Here is an 18059-nt window from a genome sequence, read left to right on the forward strand (position 1 = left end):
TGTGTTTCAGACAGGTGCACAATTGAGGATATTAAAGGACACACGCGGCTCTCTGGTATCAACCACTTATATTCTAATATAAATAATATATATGCTACAAGACTGTTGTGTGTGTCGGATCGCGGCCTATGATCGAGTGCCCGACCCTCGGTAGCCCGATCGCTCCCGAAGCCCTTAACGGCCATTCGGACGTCGGATGCTGTCAGTTGCACGACAGCATCGAGTCGCGGTTACACTGAACCGTTTCTGTACAACACAAGAAGGATGAACCACGTGCTGGCTGAGCTGTACGGTGAACCGAGCATCCTGACGGTGGCGAAGGCTGGAAGGATATGATGGCTGGGACATGTCATGCAGGATGCCCGACTGATGCCCCACCAAGAAGGTGTTTGACAGCGATCCCCAGTTCGGCATAAGACGCAGAGGAGCACAGCGAACTCGATGGCTGGACTAGGTGAAGCGAGATCTGTCGGAGATCGGGTGTCTACATGGGTGGGAGGCTGCAGCCAGGGACCAAGCATCCTGGAGAATTATTGTTGACCGGGCCATGTCACATCGACGCGCTCTATCGTGAGCAGCCCAACAAGAGAGAGAGAGAGAGAGAGAGAGAGAGAGAGAGAGAGAGAGAGAGAGAAAAAGAGAGCCGTCGGAGCAGTTAGTGCGGAGCCGTTAGTGCGGAGTCGGCTCCGGAGTCGTCGGAGCGGAGCCGGCTCCGGAGCCGTTGGTGGCGAGCCGGCTCCGGAGCCGTTGGTGCGCTCTGAAACGCCCATCACTAATTGAAACAATAAATAAAAGTTTAACATATTACGATAATTAATCGAACAAAATGATTTCACTTTCACGGAAAAAATGTAAGTGTATGAGTAGTTTTGGTGTAACTCCTGCACTAGCCTACCCAATACTGGTAAAGTTACCAATTGGTATTTTAATGAGAAACTTACTTGTAACTAAAGTCCGACGCTAAACAGGTGCTGTATTTGTGATGGAGTTTCTTCTCGTTTACAAACGCAAAGCTTTGCGAAGGTTACTGTTACACTGCTTCTAGACGACCACGGATGTATGGCTTATTTTAGCACGGATGTATGGCTTACTTCGATCGTAATGTCGCGAAACGCGAGCGTTGCCTTTCTGTGAAAAATTCACAAACCCGCGACAATCACGGGTGCCTCTGATTTTGTTCTAAAACTGAGATGTTGTTCTAGAACAAAGAGCTCGCAGAAAATTTGTCGCGGTACGAAAGTTGGTCGTCTAGAAGTTCACTTCCAATTAGAAAGAGTTCTCATAGTGTCCCACAACTATTCGGTTCCGCTTTCACGTGTCGCCATTGGTAGCGGGGCAGCCGTTCGTTCAGCTTGTCCTGCCTGTCGGAGCTTTCCAGAGGGGAAGGGCTTTCCTCCCGCTTTTCGTAGCTAAACAGTGGCCCGATCTCTTCCCCATCGCTGCGCAGATCGCTGTCCACGTCCAGTTCGGACTCCTGGGAAGCATTTTCTGAAGGGATGGGAAAAGCGTACAGTGTTAGTGAGCGTTTTACTCGTCACGAGCTGTGCAGTTCGATCGGCTTACCTTCGTGAGTTTTCATGTGCGCTTTTGGGTTGCAGGCGAGTGCGAACGATTTTTTGCACACCTCGCAAACGTGGGGCTTATCACCTGCGTGGGGGATAAAGGGAAGAAAAAATAAAGTTTGAGTTAGTAAAATAATGTTAAAATTACGCCATGCAAAACTTTTCGAAATTAATGATATTTTAACAACTATTCTCTCTTTTCTCTCCTATGTACCTCATTAAGCAACGTAATGAAACAAAAAAGGGATATGGAAGCCACTGATAACCTTTAACTCCCATGCATCAAAAAGGCAAAGCATCATAATTATCTGGCAGCACGCAATCAAGTCTAAAATCGAATCTGTTTCTCATGAAACAAACCCTCAAATCATCAAACATTGTATTTTATAGGGTTTAACACTTTATCTTAAGACCGCGGGACCGCTTTTCGAATCTGTCTTAGTCAATGTCAAGATTGCAGTATGATGCGTGAACACGTTGACGACACCTGAATTCATCGTATGCAATGCTGAATCTGCGGCACATTTCTCGAACACACTGTTCCACGCTGAGCACATTTTCTGGGATCAGAGTCAGGTTGGCAAAAACATTGATTGTGCAGATGTTTAGTGTCTTGTGATAATGTTTAACTTAATTTTTGTTAAAGAACATTGATTTATTGATCAAACATGTATTCTTCTAGTGGTTAATCGATAGAATTTAAGTGAATTCCTAGTAAATCTAACTACATAAATACTGAACGAATAAGTAATGTGATATCGATAATGAAAGAAAAAAAATGTTTACTAAAATACGAAAATACATAAAATATATTTTATTATGAAGAATAGCTACTGCTCGACAACCCGATGCGGAACGGGATTCGGCGAATGAAGAGGAGGTTCAGGAGCAGGTGCCGCAGTGATGCATTCATGTTCCGTTTCTTCCTCTTCTGTTTCATTTTTCGGGTTGTGCTCTTCGCTGCTTCGCTGTTTGCTCGATCAACATCGACAATAGCCGTGGCTGCTCGTCCAATTTTTCCTCCATTCTGGATAGCTTAAGGTTACCCATTTTTACCTCCCGCTCCAACGACCCAATCCGCTCCTCCATGGTTTGTAAAAGGGCCGCCATACAGTCAATCGAAGAGGACACTGGATAAAATAAACGCATAAACGTTCCTCATCGATGTTAGTCGTACGTTTGATGTCTTGGCCCTAAGCGGTCATACAAATGTACAACCTACTGAAGTATCGAGCGGGAAGATGTATTCTATACCAGCTAGGGGTTGCTGGGGGATTATGCTCCGACCGGCTCCAGACAATTTCGGAGCCGGCTCCGCACCAACGGCTCCGGAGCCGGCTCCGCTCCGACCAAAAGAACTTTTTTAATGAAGTTTCAATCGAAGAAATCTGTAAATAGCGGAGTACGTCGTGTTTAAAAGAATTTATCAAAAAAAAATCGATTAGTTTTGAATATTGTTAAGAAGGAAGAGACTAACGAATGCTACACAACGTCAATACTGCAGTCATAGCTTCCACACGTAAGAGAATATATACTCGTTTTTTTTATTACGCTATCATACAATGATGTCTCTATTGAACCGTTAGTGCGCAGCCGTTGGTCCGGAGCCGTTGTTTCGTCGCCGGCTCCGGAACAACGGTGGGTCGTCGCCGGCTCCGGAACGGTGGGCCCGATGCCGGCTCCGCAGCCATTGGAACGGAGCCGTGAGTGCAGAGGCGTTAGTCCGGAGCCGGCTACGGAGCCGTTGGTGCGCTCCGAAACGCCCATCACTAACCACACACACGCGACGACTCACACACGCTTTCGTTCTTGTTCTACGCGCCCCTGCCCCTCCCCCTTCTCACTCGCCCCACAGATCTATTTTTAATTAGATCATCACATCACTTCCATCGGACGGCGGTCGAGTGACGATGTGTGTCGTCGCGTGTGTGTTGTTGTCGATATGGTCAGAAAAACTTTTTCTTTCACACCACAACCACAAATCTCTGAACTTGGAGCGTTGGGTTAAACTAGGAAAAACTAGGAAGCATCATTCTCGTAGCAGTAGTAGTAGTAGTAGTAGTAGTAGTAGTAGTAGTAGTAGTAGTAGTAGTAGTAGTAGTAGTAGAAGTAGTAGTAGTAGTAGTAGTGGAGGATTACATTTCAAATAGAATATCAAATATAAAATCATCATTATCAAGGTTCTGTACAGAAAAGGTTTGTTTGAAATTCATCCAAAGCAACCAAACACAAAAACCAATCACACACACATCCTCGGACGAGGTCACATTTACAAGCGGCACCCACATCTGCCTCAGAAGTGTGTTAAAGAGAGAGAGAGAGTGCAACAACGCAAGACAAAACAGGCGTAACTAAGGCGTGCCCTTCGCTACCGACGATCGAAGCAGGCACGGCAAAAAAGCACCTCATTAAAAGGGGTTTTTTAGTAAGGCACAGTAAGGGATTAGCCCGAAGAACAACAAACTTCACTCCTCACGCTGTTAGTAAGATGCTTAATAGTAGTAGTAGTAGTAGTAGGTCATGCCAAACGTAGGTAAAAATCGAACGGCCACACCAGGGCGCAACGAAACTTACGACAACGGTCAGCTGATCCTTCAGCCACTGCAGGTAGAAGTGCAGATCGGACTTGGGCATCTGCTCCTGGCCCCAGCAGGCCAGCTTGCCGACGACGCGCGACGCCATGTTGACGATGAACCCGTCCTGCCGGTTCAGCAGATTGAGGAAGGGGGCCCACACGCTCTCCTTCTTCTTGTTTGCGTAGTCGTGGAAGATCTGTACGCGCGTGCGGTCCTCCTGCAGCAGATCGTCGATCAGCACCAGTATGTACTGGATCGTTTGGTCCTTCGACACGTGCGACAGCATGTTCAGCAGCGTCTTGGCGCACTGCGGCGCATTCTCCTGCAGGTAGGCGGCCTACGCCTTCTTGTCCTTATCCAGCGAGCTGACGCACGCATAGTCTTCCTGCGAAATCATCTGCGACCTATGCGAGCAGGGAAGAGGGGAAAAGAGAGGAGCAGCGTCGGTCAGCTGATGATGGTGAGTATGGGATAATTCCTGCCTGCCCGGGTGGCAGGCTGCGCACTTACTGCATGTACGAGGACCAGTTGGGCTTGGTCTGGCGGATGTCTCCAGCCTGCTGCTGCAAGACGCTCGTCGCCGCAATCATATCTGGCGGTGGAAAAGAAACAACATCACGTGATGGAATTTAGCTCGTCTTAGGTAATAATGCATTTTCGGGCCAACTCGATACGGTCCCCCGGGGGAAAAGTTTTGTTCCGGGCCCCAAAAAGGAAGCACCGTGAAGGCGTTGCTTTGGCAAATGTTTTACTTGCAAAACTAATGCGCATCAAAGGATACGCCATCGAGAGAGAGAGAGAGGGAGCGGATGATATCGATTAGAGCCACTAGAATGGTTTGTGGGAGGGGGCGCGCAGTAGTATGGGGCAGCAAAACAAAGGCCCCATTCGACGGGGCCACTTACCGATTTTGTCGTCCGGCAGGCAAAAGTCGGGCGACCACGGGACGGAGAAACCGTACAACACTTTACACTTCGGTACAGGTGAAAGATACGAGACAAATGACTTGAAGTGAACAGGGGAACCGGTTGGTGCAGGTCGGACTGTTTGACACATGACCCACGGTCGAGCAAAGTCAAACTGTCAAGGAGTGGTTTTTTTTGGGTAGTTTTATTATCTTATTTTCAATGATAAATTACCTGAAGAAGAGAAAAAATCTTAAATTGAGATTAAACACTGAATGAAAAGCATTTTTAAGCAGTAAAAACAGTAAAAAGAATTATTTATTATTAGACCATTTTGGATTTGCTACGGTAGGAAATGGTATGACCTGGCATATAAGGGGTTGTTGCTTCACAAACGCTTGCTTCGTTGGAAACGCTTCATTCGCTCCAACTGACAGCAACGCAAGAAATGTAAACAAACATCATGATCAGCTGCTTCACAAAACGTGCTTTTTACTGCACTAAAACCGAAAAATGTTTAATAGATAATCTACAAATCTACAAATTATTCTTCCCCAAGTGATGGCGGCAAAGTGTACTTTATTTGCTTTTAGCCTTAAACCGAAGAAGAAAACTCCACCGGAACTATCGCAAACACTGCCACTGCCGGTCGTTGATGCTGCATCCGGCGAGCCCTTGCCGATAGAAGCCATCTTTACGGGATACACAATTGATGTCGTAAATCCCGTCGATATACGGCTGCTATGCTTAAATGGAGGTTTCGGGCAGGGCATGTTGTCTCGCGCATTCCCGGTTTGCATGACAAACGCGCGAGACGCGACACGCAAAAGGAAACGGCATCTGCCCGCATCGACGCAAGACCCGAGTGCTGGGATGATCGAGGAACCGCTCTGCTTATTTTTAGAGGAAGCCTTCTTCCTGATGCATATGTTGAACATGTTGTGCCTTAAAGACACGCGCGGGAACACGATCAGCGTTGCGCAGGCATTTGCTAAGTTCCGGACAGTGAAGCGCAACTTCCTGGCGTGCTACTGTGCCTATTTGTATCTGAAGTCGAAAAATTGGATCATTAAAAGTGGAATCAAGTTTGGAGGCGATTTCGGTATGGATTTGCAACACAAAGTTCTGTAGGATATAAATTAATAATTTCCTCCCTTTCCTGCCTTTCAGTGATTTACGTAAAAGGACCACAGTTTTATCATGCGTCCTACATCGTACTAATACAGGAAGTGTTCGATGGCGCAGAGATGCAATCTTCCGCAATCGATGGATTAGATTTTCAAGGATTTAATCGTATCGCGGAAACCACCGGAAAGGATTTACTGTTCCTAGAGGTGCACTATCCCTCCGCCCTTGATCTGTCGGACGATGCGGCCTGTTTGGAGCGGGTAAAAGACGTGCACGTTGCCGAAACGTTTACAAAGCATCATAATTATCTGGCAGCACGCAATCAAGTTTAAAATCGAATCTCTTTCTCATGAAACAAACCCTCAAATCATCAAACATTGTATTTTATAGGGTTTAACACTTTATCTTAAGACCGCGGGACCGCTTTTCGTGTCTGCTCGTCCAATTTTTCCTCCATTCTGGATAGCTTAAGGTTACCCATTTTTACCTCCCGCTCCAACGACCCAATCCGCTCCTCCATGGTTTGTAAAAGGGCCGCCATACAGTCAATCGAAGAGGACACTGGATAAAATAAACGCATAAACGTTCCTCATCGATGTTAGTCGTACGTTTGATGTCCTAAGCGGTCATACAAATGTACGACCTACTGAAGTATCGAGCGGGAAGATGTATTCTATACCAGCTAGGGGTTGCTGGGGGATTATGCTCCGACCGGCTCCAGACAATTTCGGAGCCGGCTCCGCACCAACGGCTCCGCTTCAACGGCTCCGGAGCCGGCTCCGCTCCGACCAAAAGAACTTTTTCAATGAAGTTTCAATCGAAGAAATCTGTAAATAGCAGAGTACGTCGTGTTTAAAATAATTTATCAAAAAAAAAAACATCGATTAGTTTTGAATATTGTTAAGAAAGAAGAGACTAACGAATGCTACACAACCAACGTCAATACTGCAATCATATCGTGTGTTAACTTCCCACACATAAGAGAATATAAACTCGTTTTTTTATTACGCTATCATACAATGATGTCTCTATTGAACCGTTAGTGCGGAGCCGTTGGTCCGGAGCCGTTGTTTCGTCGCCGGCTCCGGAACAACGGTGGGTCGTCGCCGGCTCCGCAGCCATTGGAACGGAGCCCGTGAGTGCAGAGTGCTTTTTCTTTCACACTAAATCTCTGACTTGGAGCGTCGGCGTTCCGATTGAACCATCGCGACTTTGATCAGTGCGCGCGGTTGAAACGACCTTTTGTATTGTGTTGTAAGTAGCGTGCGCGCCAAAATTTTAAGAGCGCGCGGAGAGTGAATGTGTTTTTTTTGGGGGTGGGGGAATGCGATACAGAGACAAATATTTCGCTGCACATTAACACATATGTGTTATGTATATACATTGTATGTATGTACATACGTATACATATGTATATACATTCTCACTGCACGGGTTGAGCTGCGAATACTCAGTTCTGAGAGAATATACTCGAGCGCTCGCGCATGAGTGCAAGCGAGCGTGGTATAGAGGATAGAGGGAGACAAACGATTATTTTGCTCCAAGCTTGCTACTTTTGTTCCGTTGGGTATGTCTGGAAAGTGCTTTAAAGCTCATTAGTCCGCCCCACTCTGGAATACGCCTCGACAGTTGCTGGCTCAGTCAGTGCGGGGTAGATTTTAAGATTCGAAAAAGTTCAAAAACGTTTCTCAACATTCGCTTTCCGACTGATGGCGGGTCCAACTGTCCCCATTCCAAACTACGAAACGCGTTGCAATATTCTAGGGCTTGAATCTCTTGCAGGCTGGCGTACTCAAGCTCGAGCTTTAATTTCATAGGTCGTATACTAGACGGCAATATTGATGCTCCTACTCTCCTTGCTCAGATAGGGCTTTACGCCACCCCTCTCGTTATTTAAGATGACGCTGTGCGCTATACGTCGCTCCCCGGCGTACATTATTTGGATCCAATGATCCTTTACTTCATTGCATTTGTACTTTTAATAACAGCTCAGACCCTTTCCATCCCCGCTAACAGTTCATCCTTTCCTCGTCTCTTACCCCAAACTCCTCTCATACTTGCATCGCAAGCTTGTATTGTCATATTACTTCACCCTGTTTTTATGTATACTTCTCCTTCCTTTTTTTTTGCTTTTTTTAAAATAATGGTTCAAAATCGTTTTTTTTTCATTTGCCTATCTTTACACTTCTGATTAAGGCTTCCTCGTACTTTAGTTTTTTTTCTGAATTTACGTTTAAGATTAGACTACAAGGGATTCGATTTAAAAAAAAAAGTTTAACCGTGAGGCCGACAATTTATAATAAACGCAATACTACATACTGAATAATAGACACTTTTGATTTATTAATAATACACCACTGTTACAACATAAGATGTTACCACGAAACGAAATACAATGTTTGTGTGAGTTTTGTTTTGTTTTGTTGTTTGCTTCGATTTGCTGAAACTTTGCCCTAAAAAAACAACTTGACAATTGGAATTTTACTCCATTGTTGCATGTTTGCTTAAAACCAATAGTAAAATACCTTCCGTTTTTTTCTTGTGTTAGTTTTGCTTCATATTTTGTATGTTTGTTCGCCAAAAAAAAAAGAGGAAAAAACAACAACAACCTTCCCCCAGTCTACACAAGGACACGCGGCTGTTGATTTTTGGAGGCGAGTGTGTGTGTGTGTGTGTGTGTGTAAGAAGCATTGGCTGAGCTTGGGCCAGCTCAATTCAGCACACGCTCCGTTCGACAGTCCTCCAGCTGCTTCATTAGCTCCGCCTGCAGTGCCAGCAGTTCGCGCGTACGCTGATAGATCGGATCCTGCTGCCGCATGCTCGGATTCCACCGGCAGTATAGGCCCTTCCAGAGCCGAATGTGGCGCATGCTGACGACCGGCCGCAGCACCGTTTGTACCGGCATCGAGCTAAGATAGTTGCTCAGCCCACCGTACAGCGGGTTGCGGTACTCTTCGTGCGATGAGTTGATGAACGACCACAGCGAGACGGTACGGTTTTTGAGATCTACGAGAGTGCAAGGATTTTTTTTTTTTTCAATTACAAAAGACCGGGCAAATAGCGCACACATCAAAACGACTTACCATTTGCGACCCGCTCGCGCTCGGTATTGTACAGGAAGGTACCGAAACGGCACGAGTACAGATGATCGAGGATCGTGATCAGGAAGTATTCGTTGAACTCTAGCGCATGCGGGAACTGTTTCGATATCTGCCACACGCAGTCGATGAACTGCAGAAAGACGGGCGATCGGTCCGCATCCGAATGGTGATTGTCGCCGTGTCCGATGCGCTGTGGAGAGACAACATGTTTAATAGAAATTTGTTTAAAAATGAATCCCCAAATGATTAGTGTTTCGTTTCTTTTTTTTTGACAAACCTGCTCAAACTTGTGTCCAAAGCTAAGCCACTCCTTCTCAATCAACACCTGGAAGCCTTTGAGCGTTCGATAATAAGGATCGAGCAGTAGCATCGACAGCGCCGTCAGCTGTGACGTACGATCCCAACCGTCCGAGCAGTGAACCACAACCGACATTCGCATGTTTTCGATCTAATTTGGGGTGCGAAGTGTAAACGCGTTAGATAACATAAATGATTCATCCACGCTGCAGTCTCACTTATCAAGCAATTAATCAATTTACGATGCCCATTTGATGATAAGGCTACCGTCCCCTACTCACCCGATCGACAATCCTCACCGCGCCGCTCAAAATGCACTTGATGTGCTTCAGCCAGAGCGTGCTCTCCACCGCCGACAGCCACTTGTGGTCGTCGTTGGCCGGGAAGCAAATCTCCTTCAGCTTGCGCAAGCTCTCCCGCATCACGTGTATGTTGTGGATGTCCAGAAACGTGAGCTCCACGTTCTTGTACGCATCCTCCGACTCGTACCCGCCGCCCTTCGCCTTGTTCGCGATCGCGTTCGCGCTCGGTCGCGCATCAATGATCGACAGCTTGTCCGACTGCGCGTTCGCCTCCATGATCAGGTTGATGTACGTTTCGTCCGCTTCGCTGCGCTTCCCACCCACCCCCACCAGTGGCTGCGAGCAGCGCGTAATCGTCGCCAGCGACTTCGGATGGATCCAGCACAGGACGGGCAGCCGGTTACGCGATCGAAACGCGGCCACCTGCTTCAGCAGATCATCCTTGGCCGTCTTCGGTACGGCCCACACCGACGGATAGCTGTCACAAATTTCGTACCCCTCGTTTAGGCGCGTTATGCGCCACGTATCGTTGTTCGCACTGTTTACGCCCATGCGGCGCAGCTCGGCCACCGGCTCGTACACCGTCCACCCGTCCTCGGTGAACTTTTCCCGATAGTTGAACGCAAACAGTTGGCCCTCGTTGGCGCGCGGAAAGGCGTACAGCTGCAGCTTCTCGAACACGGTCCGGCGGGAGTGGTTTTCCTGCTTGTGCGCGAACCGTAGGTTACGCATGTCCTTGCAGAAAATATCGATACCGTACGAGTTTTCACCACGCGAGCTTGCTCCGCCGACCTTCTCGATGCGGCTGACGGCGCCCAGCGGGCAATCGACCACTATTACCGGGTCCTTGTCCGTGGCGGGCTGCGAACGGAAGTGCAGGCGATAGTTGGTGATGGTCAGCGTCCCGATGGCCGGCCCACTGTACGGGCAGATGTACGAGACGTCACTTTTCCGGTCCTGCATGTTTTCTCCGGACAGGTAGGTGAAGCCATTTTCGTTCGCCACCTGAAATGGATTGAAATGTCGATGTATTAACGGGGTTTTAGTGTCACCAGCTGAACGCGATACTACTACTTACAATCGTGTCCATGCCGTGCTTGGAGTTGAGCGAGCTGGACTTGGAATCGGAATCGAGCGAGTTCGAGCTCCGATGAAAGTCTGTCCCGTGGTGTTCCATGGTGTCTGTGTATTTGGTTTGATTATCAACGGTAGCGTTTAAACAATTCCACTGTCTCACGACAAGGGGGATTTGTATACTCCCGGAACGTCCAGTTTCACATCCACTGGCACCTATCTATTCTCCCTTTGAGTCACTTCACACCGTTAAAAAGGCGACCGCGCTTTGCGTCGCTCTAATTGGATTGATTCAAAAACCCAACTGGGGTGTGCTGATTGAGGTGCTTTTGGGGTGGCGGAGGTACGTGCACTGTTTGGTTGTTACTTTCTTATCGCGACTGGGTTTCCCCTCCCCTCGACCTGCGTTGCACTAACAATGGCCGTACCGTCCCATTTGGGTAGGGGGGAACTTTTCACGCCCGGAATGTTGATTCACGTTGTGCGTGTGAGTGTGTGTAATCTTGTGCACTAAACACACCCTTTTCTGTTTAGGGGCTTGGTAGCTGGTATTACTCCGCGTCTTCTCTCGTCACTTTCGTGACACGCACTGACGTCAGCTTGGCTGGGTGGCAAGCGGAATGGCAAAAATGCACGAACCCGGATGCAGCGCGTAAATGTGCGTGAAGGGGAGGTGGTGGCGGCTGGGCGATTTGTTGCAGCAATGCAGGGGGAACGAAGTGGAACGTTGGCTGCCCCGGTGTAGAGTGTTAAATATTGACTATTCATTCATACGCTTTGCGATAAGCCACACAGTCACGATAAACAGCTGAACCATGTTTGTTTGGGAATGGATACAGATGGAATATGCGTTGTCCGGAGGGTTGAGCACGAACGCGTTCGATGAATCTCGTTTTTCTCGCCCACTGTCACACCGAGGAGATGGTTTTAATTAATAAAATACTTTTTTTCAAGGTGGAATGTATAATGAGGTGTAGTTATAGCGCTTTTTGCGATCCCCCCCCTAGGCTCCGATTTTGACAGATGGTTTTCCGCTTGTATATGTATTGATGGATTGTTTACGTTTTGCATGGTCCATATTTGGTGGAGATCAATTTGGATGAATATTTTAGTTTATTAGAACACAGCTCGTGATTTAAAATGGAAATTTTCCTTCGAGAACTTGAAGCGTTCGCCAAACGCGGAAAACTAACTGTCAGTTTACTTCGTCGATTCTTCTTCCACCTAGCTGTCAAAACGGGCTTATAACTTGACCTGATATCTTTACGGTCCTTGAATAAAACACTTTTTTTCTATAACACCACAACAGCGATTCTCGGACTCTTCGGGTTCTTTGCACTGCTGCACTGCCCCGCGATGCTTTGTTGTTGTCGCTGTGTCTCGGTGTGTGACTGTCATCCTTCGGGGCGGGCACTGTCGTGCAAAAACGAAGCGTTTCCACCCGATTGACAGTAGAATCGCTTTGGCGACGGGTGTTTTGTCCAACCTGGCCGCGGGTGACAGCTGTTTGTTGTGACCTTTTGTGGAGACGAGATAACAGCGCCGCAGCGTGAGGTAAAATTTTTATTCACATTTTTTAGCGGAAAATAAATCAACTATCAACGCTGGAACTGTTCCGCAAGCCGAAAAACAAATTAAACAATAACAGAACAAACGTTTTGCAGCAAAATCCACTCTTGAAAACTCGCTACAGAGAAATATCAAAATGGCTGCCTGGAGAACTGCCGGACTGAAGTGAGTTCGAGGGTGAATGATACAAATGGTGCCAATTTCTCTAAATCCGCATGATTGTTTTTAGCTACATCAACTATTCCAACATTGCCGCCCGGCTGCTCCGTAAAGCGCTCAAGCCGGAGCTGCGAGTTCAAGCTGCCCGCCGCGATGATTCCCACATCAAGTTCACCAAATGGCAGGGTGGCAAGCCGGAAAGTAAGTAACGAGATAATCTACGAGATATTTCTACCAAACTCAAGTGATATCCTTTGAAAAGAGTGAGCAAAAGTGTTTCACATGGTCAAATCCACTGGAGATGGGTAAATGGGAATAGATTGCCTGCGAGTGACCGATGGTGATTGCATCACACATCGGCGCACGGGACTGTTTTCGTCCAATGTACAGTAGTGCTCAAACCAACACACCAGAGTGAAATTTTAGCAAAATTTATTATGTGAAAAAGTGGTTCTCAATTTCTTGCTCCATTTTATCAAATCTTTGGCTCTCTGTACATCGACCCATTTTCATTACAATTTATTTACTTTTTGTTGCAGATGAAAAATGATTTTTCTTATCATTTTGGTTAGTTTATTCGTCGTAAGTTACTCTTTTCAGTTTCGCGTGTTTTCGTGTGTATGCATTGAATTTAATTTAACTTGCTTTCTCGTCCCCTTTTTAAGATGCTAACAAGTTTATCGAGTTTTGTCTTCCCGTTTGCTTCTAACTATAACTGAATGCGTTTTATTGAGCATGATGAAAGTTTGGAGATGAAGATAAAATTAATGCAGACTTATGTTTAACATACGATTCTTTTACTTTTTATTTTACAGAGGCCCTAAGCGAATAAGCCAAACGACAGTTAATTCTGGTCCGGATTGGGAAAACACATGTTTAGTACAGATAGCGGGCGAAATAAATTATGTGAAATCATTACGTTGATGACCAACTACATTTTCGAATATCTATTTATCTTAGAAGAAAGAAATTAACAAATTTATTACAAAGTGCTTAGAAACATATTTTCTTACATAATTTGAAAAAAGCTTCTGTGAAACTGTTGGTACATGTTGTAAGAATTTTATGTGTTTAACTTTTTCAGACGATATGTCCGAAAAGAAAACTCAATTCCTCTTCCGTAGGTCACTGTAGATGTAAGCTGTACTTGAAGTACTTGAGCGGTGCGGTCTGTTAGATAGTATGGCAATTATGGGTAATAGAAAGCCCCTGAAGATGAAAGAATTCACTGTGCTATGAACTTTTATCTCTCCCAAATAAGATTGTATGTACTGTTGACATTGGACTAAAATTTTCTTATATAGGGATTTGAGATCGGAACCCGCAATCATGAAGCATATCCAATTTTCCTCGGACGCAGAACAATGAAAAGCTTCAACCGGCAACACCACCGGTCCAAAAGCACGGAATGCGATGGAATTTACGCATAGCAACGAAAACGCTTGCGCGCAGCACAATAACAACCACCACGATCCCTGCAAAACATGACAGCTCGACTGTAGCAGAGCGAGCAATAACATTGGATTTCTCCTCCGCGCTGTGGCAGACGATAATGAGTGTTGTTTATCAATGTTTATGAAAGTGCTACGCCATCGGAACATTAAATGTGCGTCACCGTTTTCGCTGGTGCAATTCTTTCCCAGCATAGATCATACGGCCCATCGATAGTGCGACCCTTGGTCCCGTGCGAAACACGGCCAAAACAAGCCGGAAACAGCAGCTTGATCGCGTGGCGTTGTGGTTGTTGGATAGGATAAAACTAGGCCCCATTTTCTTTCTTTCTCCCGTTCGTTCACCGTCTTGGTACCGCCGCGCAGCCCAAACATGAACTCGTTCCTACGCGGATCGATGAACTACGTCTGGTGCACGACGAGCGTGCTGGGCAAGGGTTCGACCGGGGCCGTCTTCCAGGGCGTCAACAAGCACAACGGAGAGCCGGTGGCCGTGAAGACGTTCAACCAGCTCAGCCACATGCGCCCGCAGGATGTGCAGATGCGCGAGTTCGAGGTGCTGCGGAAGGTCAACCACAACAACATTGTGAAGCTGCTCGACATCGAGGACGACCAGGAGGGCCGCGGTAAGGTGATCGTGATGGAGCTGTGCACGGGCGGCAGCCTGTTCAACATACTGGACGATCCGGAAAACACGTACGGGCTGCCGCAGAAGGAGTTCCTGCTCGTGCTGGAGCATCTGTCCGCCGGGATGAAGCATCTGCGGGACAACAATCTCGTGCATCGCGATTTGAAGCCGGGCAACATCATGAAGTACATCTCGGAGGACGGTCAGACGGTGTACAAGCTGACGGACTTTGGTGCGGCCCGGGAGCTCGGTGAAAATCAACAGTTTGCTTCACTTTACGGCACGGAGGAGTACCTGCACCCGGACATGTACGAGCGGGCCGTGCTGCGGAAGTCAATTAATCGTAGCTTCACGGCGAACGTGGATCTTTGGTCGATCGGGGTGACGCTTTATCATGTAGCGACGGGCAATTTACCCTTCCGGCCGTACGGTGGGCGTAAGAACAAGGAAACGATGTACCACATCACGACGAAGAAAGCGCCGGGAGTTATTTCCGGCACGCAGACCAGCGAGAATGGACCGATCGAGTGGTCCAAGCATCTGCCCGCCCACTGTCAGCTGAAGGAGGGTTTGAAGCAGCTTGTAACGCCGCTAATGGCTGGCCTGCTGGAGGAGAGCCAGGGAAGGATGTGGTCGTTTGACAAGTTTTTCCTCGAGGTGCAAAACATTCTCAACAAAACGGTGCTGCACATTTTCTACGTTAATCGGGCTACTTCGATCGAGGTGTACCTGGAGCCGGAACAGACGCTGGTCCATCTGTTGGAACACATTCTGGCGCAGACGGATGTGCCGCAGGCGTCCCAGCTACTGCTGCTCGACAACGAACTGTTTGCGACGAAGGTGGATGCCAACACAAGTGGTAAGTACGAGGAGTTTACAATCATGACTAACTTCGATTCGTACCTTTTCACTGAGTCGGCGTTTCTGCCTATTTTCAGCACGTGGCTATCCACCGACCGATCCGAGCAATCCGGTGATGCTGTTCAACATCGAAAACTACAACGTTATACTACCGACTGAGTGGGATCTGCCCAAGTTCCCTACATTCCCGAACGGCATTTCGGTGGAGAACGATGCCAGCCTGGCGAAGGTGGCCTGCAGCGTGGGGCACGAGTGTAAGAGGCGTGTCGAGAGCCTATCACTGCTGGACACGCTGATGAACAAATCGGTGCATCAATTTTCTGGCTTTTTGGCCGGTTTTCTGGTGAAGTTACTTAAGTGAGTGCCACGAGACCGATTCGCACTGGAAGATTTAAGATTCTAAACGTTTTGCTTATTTGGCTTTTTCAGACGAACCCGTCATCTGGAGGATATAGAAGGACTGATCTCCGAGCTGACCAAGATGTTTGAAGTGGCGGCATCCAATGTAAAGAGCCGAATTTTTTGTCATCTTTTGATCATCTAATCAATTAACTTTTCCCCCTTTTTCTACCAAAACAGCACGAAACGTACCAAAAGCTCGGCGCCACCATCCTGGCCAGCTACGAAACGCAAAAGTCCGACTTCCAGCGCGTCTCCGAACCGATCCAGCAGCTGTACGCACGCTTTGTGAAGGAGGAATCGCTCGTGCGCGAATGGAACTCGGGCTACAGGGCGCTCCGCACGCCCAACAAAAACCGTGACAGTGAGAAGGCGAAATCGCTCGTCGATCGGCTGCGCGATTCGTGGCAGCACATGTTGCGCGATCGGGCCACCCGCTCGCTCACCTACAACGACGAGCAGTTCCACGTGCTGGAGAAGGTCAAGATAGCGGAAACGGGCAAGCGGCTGAAAGCGCTGCTGAACGATGGTGTCCGGCAGGCGGTCGAGCAGGAGGCAGAATGTTTGGCCGACTGGTACAAGAAGGCGCAGACCATCTTCCTGCAGACGCAGTTCCTTACCAAGGATGTCGGTGCGTACGTGGATGCGCTGTACGAGTTGCGCGAGCAGTTGAAGCAGCATCGGGAGGATTTGAAGGAGGAAATCAGCACGGATGGGGAGGTGTCGAAAACGATCGCCGGGAAATCGATACCGACCATGACGTCGACCGCAACGACGACAATCCCGATCGTGGGTGGAGGTGGTGGTGGAGATGGGGGTGATGGTAGCGATGGAAAGGGCCTTTCCGCACGCCAGAATCAGTATAAAGTGATGTGTTTTATGGTGAGTTGGAAAGGGAATTTAATTTAAACCCTTCAAAACACTATATTAATCTAACTTATCTTTATTTCATCTCCCCTCCCCAACAGAACATGTACAACCAAATCAAAGAGGTGAAGAAAATGCTTCAGCAAAACAGTGATATCTTGGCCGCAACGCAGGGATTGCTTCCCGATGTGGGCGATAAGGCGGCCGCCACGTAGCAGTTGGGTTAGGGCAGCACCGGGTTGTCCCGCCCCCCGCTCTCTTGTGACGTTCCTGATTATTTGATATATACCTTTCTATGTTAGATCGTTAAAATGTGAAACCAATTTCTTTTGTGCTGTGTAAATATCTCTGTGTAACAACGCTACAGTATTCTGTTAGTGTTATATATATATAGAATAATATATAAATAGAAAACAATATATAAACGATTGCGCACGATTGGGCAGAATAAAGTATATATTTTCTTATATTTTATGTAAACGTTCCAATGTTTGGTTTTGTCTAATTGTATGTTTTTTTTTCAGAAAATAATTTAAACCTATAAAATGCTTTTGTAATCGCATGGAATTGTGGATGAAAAACGGGCCCATCCTACCGCCGACCGGAAAATGCTTGGTGCGCTCTCCCAACTTGCCAACTCGACTCTCCCGCTCTCTAATCTCGCCCCACACCACCAACAACAGCTGGGAAAAACGTTTAAGGTATCGATTTTTTCACACCCCAGGCGGCTGGTTTGGATTTTCCGAGCTAGATCGGGCACGCAGTGGATGTTGGATGTATTTCGGTTTCATTCCTTCTTTTGGTGATAATCCGCCTGGGAAATGGGATTTTTTTAAACATAAATTCGCTTGTTAATTTGAGGGCATTTAATATTGTTTAAATTAAGTTAAGAAAAGTAAATTCCATTCCATCCAAATTTTTGTAACAAATTGACTCCTAGAAAAAGGCCCAAAATTACAACAGAAACGCCCAATTATGGGAAATCTAAAACCACATCCCCATGCCCCCCCCCCCCCCCACCAAGCATGAAAATCTCTTCACTCTACTGACTCATAAAAAGGCCCACCCACTCCTCCCCTCGAAAATGGCAACCAAAAAACCCTCTTAATGTTAGACAATCTCCGGAACATATGATGCCACATTTCATATTCTCTGTGTGTCTCTTGTGTAGAGGCACTTG

General features: G+C 47.2%; 5 protein-coding genes across 11 annotated transcripts; 3 read left to right on the forward strand and 2 right to left on the reverse strand.

The window, feature by feature from the left end:
* Positions 1–1395: 1395 nt before the first annotated feature.
* Positions 1396–5155, reverse strand: LOC121595231 (V-type proton ATPase subunit H-like). Of its 2 annotated transcripts, XM_041919008.1 has the most exons (5): positions 5044–5155; positions 4649–4730; positions 4137–4542; positions 1564–1647; positions 1396–1488 (listed from the first exon to the last, which is right to left on the reverse strand). In XM_041919008.1, the coding sequence occupies exons 3-4, from the start codon at positions 4422–4424 to the stop codon at positions 1576–1578; spliced, it is 360 nt and encodes a 119-aa protein (XP_041774942.1). In that variant the 5' UTR covers positions 4425–4542; positions 4649–4730; positions 5044–5155; the 3' UTR covers positions 1396–1488; positions 1564–1575. The 2 variants fall into 2 exon arrangements, with proteins under 2 accessions (XP_041774942.1, XP_041774941.1); XM_041919007.1 differs by lacking the exons at positions 1396–1488; positions 1564–1647 and adding an exon at positions 2354–2950.
* A 344-nt stretch (positions 5156–5499) lies between these two features.
* On the forward strand, positions 5500–7726 carry LOC121595230 (tRNA-splicing endonuclease subunit Sen2). The gene is made up of 2 exons (XM_041919006.1): positions 5500–6145; positions 6214–7726. The coding sequence occupies exons 1-2, from the start codon at positions 5605–5607 to the stop codon at positions 6501–6503; spliced, it is 831 nt and encodes a 276-aa protein (XP_041774940.1). The 5' UTR covers positions 5500–5604; the 3' UTR covers positions 6504–7726.
* A 764-nt stretch (positions 7727–8490) lies between these two features.
* LOC121595229 (myotubularin-related protein 2) lies at positions 8491–11888 on the reverse strand. Its single transcript, XM_041919005.1, has 5 exons — positions 10950–11888; positions 9851–10876; positions 9550–9720; positions 9255–9462; positions 8491–9177 (listed from the first exon to the last, which is right to left on the reverse strand). Exons 1-5 carry the CDS (start codon positions 11046–11048, stop codon positions 8882–8884), a joined length of 1800 nt encoding a protein of 599 aa, XP_041774939.1. The 5' UTR covers positions 11049–11888; the 3' UTR covers positions 8491–8881.
* Positions 11889–12393: 505 nt separating this feature from the next.
* LOC121595232 (protein stunted-like) lies at positions 12394–13607 on the forward strand. Of its 6 annotated transcripts, none has more exons than XM_041919012.1 (5): positions 12394–12499; positions 12610–12679; positions 12744–12874; positions 13213–13255; positions 13489–13607. In XM_041919012.1, exons 2-4 carry the CDS (start codon positions 12651–12653, stop codon positions 13221–13223), a joined length of 171 nt encoding a protein of 56 aa, XP_041774946.1. In that variant the 5' UTR covers positions 12394–12499; positions 12610–12650; the 3' UTR covers positions 13224–13255; positions 13489–13607. The 6 variants fall into 6 exon arrangements, with proteins under 6 accessions (XP_041774946.1, XP_041774947.1, XP_041774943.1 ...); XM_041919013.1 differs by having other exon boundaries at positions 13213–13240; XM_041919009.1 differs by lacking the exon at positions 13213–13255.
* Positions 13608–14166: 559 nt separating this feature from the next.
* On the forward strand, positions 14167–17353 carry LOC121595227 (inhibitor of nuclear factor kappa-B kinase subunit epsilon). Its single transcript, XM_041919003.1, has 5 exons — positions 14167–15611; positions 15691–15970; positions 16043–16118; positions 16193–16894; positions 16981–17353. The coding sequence occupies exons 1-5, from the start codon at positions 14498–14500 to the stop codon at positions 17092–17094; spliced, it is 2286 nt and encodes a 761-aa protein (XP_041774937.1). The 5' UTR covers positions 14167–14497; the 3' UTR covers positions 17095–17353.
* Positions 17354–18059: the final 706 nt, after the last annotated feature.

This window comes from Anopheles merus, chromosome 3R, assembly GCF_017562075.2.
Source record: "Anopheles merus strain MAF chromosome 3R, AmerM5.1, whole genome shotgun sequence".
In the NCBI taxonomy this organism is placed as follows: Eukaryota; Metazoa; Arthropoda; class Insecta; order Diptera; family Culicidae; genus Anopheles; species Anopheles merus.

What these genes read in the sequence shown, in the direction of transcription:
- LOC121595231 (XM_041919007.1), bottom strand. Translation starts at nt 4,424, where the DNA reads ATGCTGTCGCACGTGTCGAAGGACCAAACGATCCAGTACATACTGGTG. An exon ending in AGGATCAGCTGACCGTTGTC is followed by an intron (nt 2,951 to 4,136) that starts GTAAGTTTCGTT and finishes CGCTATTTACAG; the next exon opens with ATTTCTTCGATTGAAACTTC.
- LOC121595230 (XM_041919006.1), top strand. Translation starts at nt 5,605, where the DNA reads ATGGCGGCAAAGTGTACTTTATTTGCTTTTAGCCTTAAACCGAAGAAG. An exon ending in CAAGTTTGGAGGCGATTTCG is followed by an intron (nt 6,146 to 6,213) that starts GTATGGATTTGC and finishes CCTGCCTTTCAG; the next exon opens with TGATTTACGTAAAAGGACCA.
- LOC121595229 (XM_041919005.1), bottom strand. Translation starts at nt 11,048, where the DNA reads ATGGAACACCACGGGACAGACTTTCATCGGAGCTCGAACTCGCTCGAT. An exon ending in AGCACGGCATGGACACGATT is followed by an intron (nt 10,877 to 10,949) that starts GTAAGTAGTAGT and finishes AATCCATTTCAG; the next exon opens with GTGGCGAACGAAAATGGCTT. An exon ending in CGGTGAGGATTGTCGATCGG is followed by an intron (nt 9,721 to 9,850) that starts GTGAGTAGGGGA and finishes ACCCCAAATTAG; the next exon opens with ATCGAAAACATGCGAATGTC.
- LOC121595232 (XM_041919009.1), top strand. Translation starts at nt 12,651, where the DNA reads ATGGCTGCCTGGAGAACTGCCGGACTGAA. An exon ending in TGGAGAACTGCCGGACTGAA is followed by an intron (nt 12,680 to 12,743) that starts GTGAGTTCGAGG and finishes GATTGTTTTTAG; the next exon opens with CTACATCAACTATTCCAACA.
- LOC121595227 (XM_041919003.1), top strand. Translation starts at nt 14,498, where the DNA reads ATGAACTCGTTCCTACGCGGATCGATGAACTACGTCTGGTGCACGACG. An exon ending in GGTGGATGCCAACACAAGTG is followed by an intron (nt 15,612 to 15,690) that starts GTAAGTACGAGG and finishes GCCTATTTTCAG; the next exon opens with CACGTGGCTATCCACCGACC. An exon ending in TTGAAGTGGCGGCATCCAAT is followed by an intron (nt 16,119 to 16,192) that starts GTAAAGAGCCGA and finishes CTACCAAAACAG; the next exon opens with CACGAAACGTACCAAAAGCT.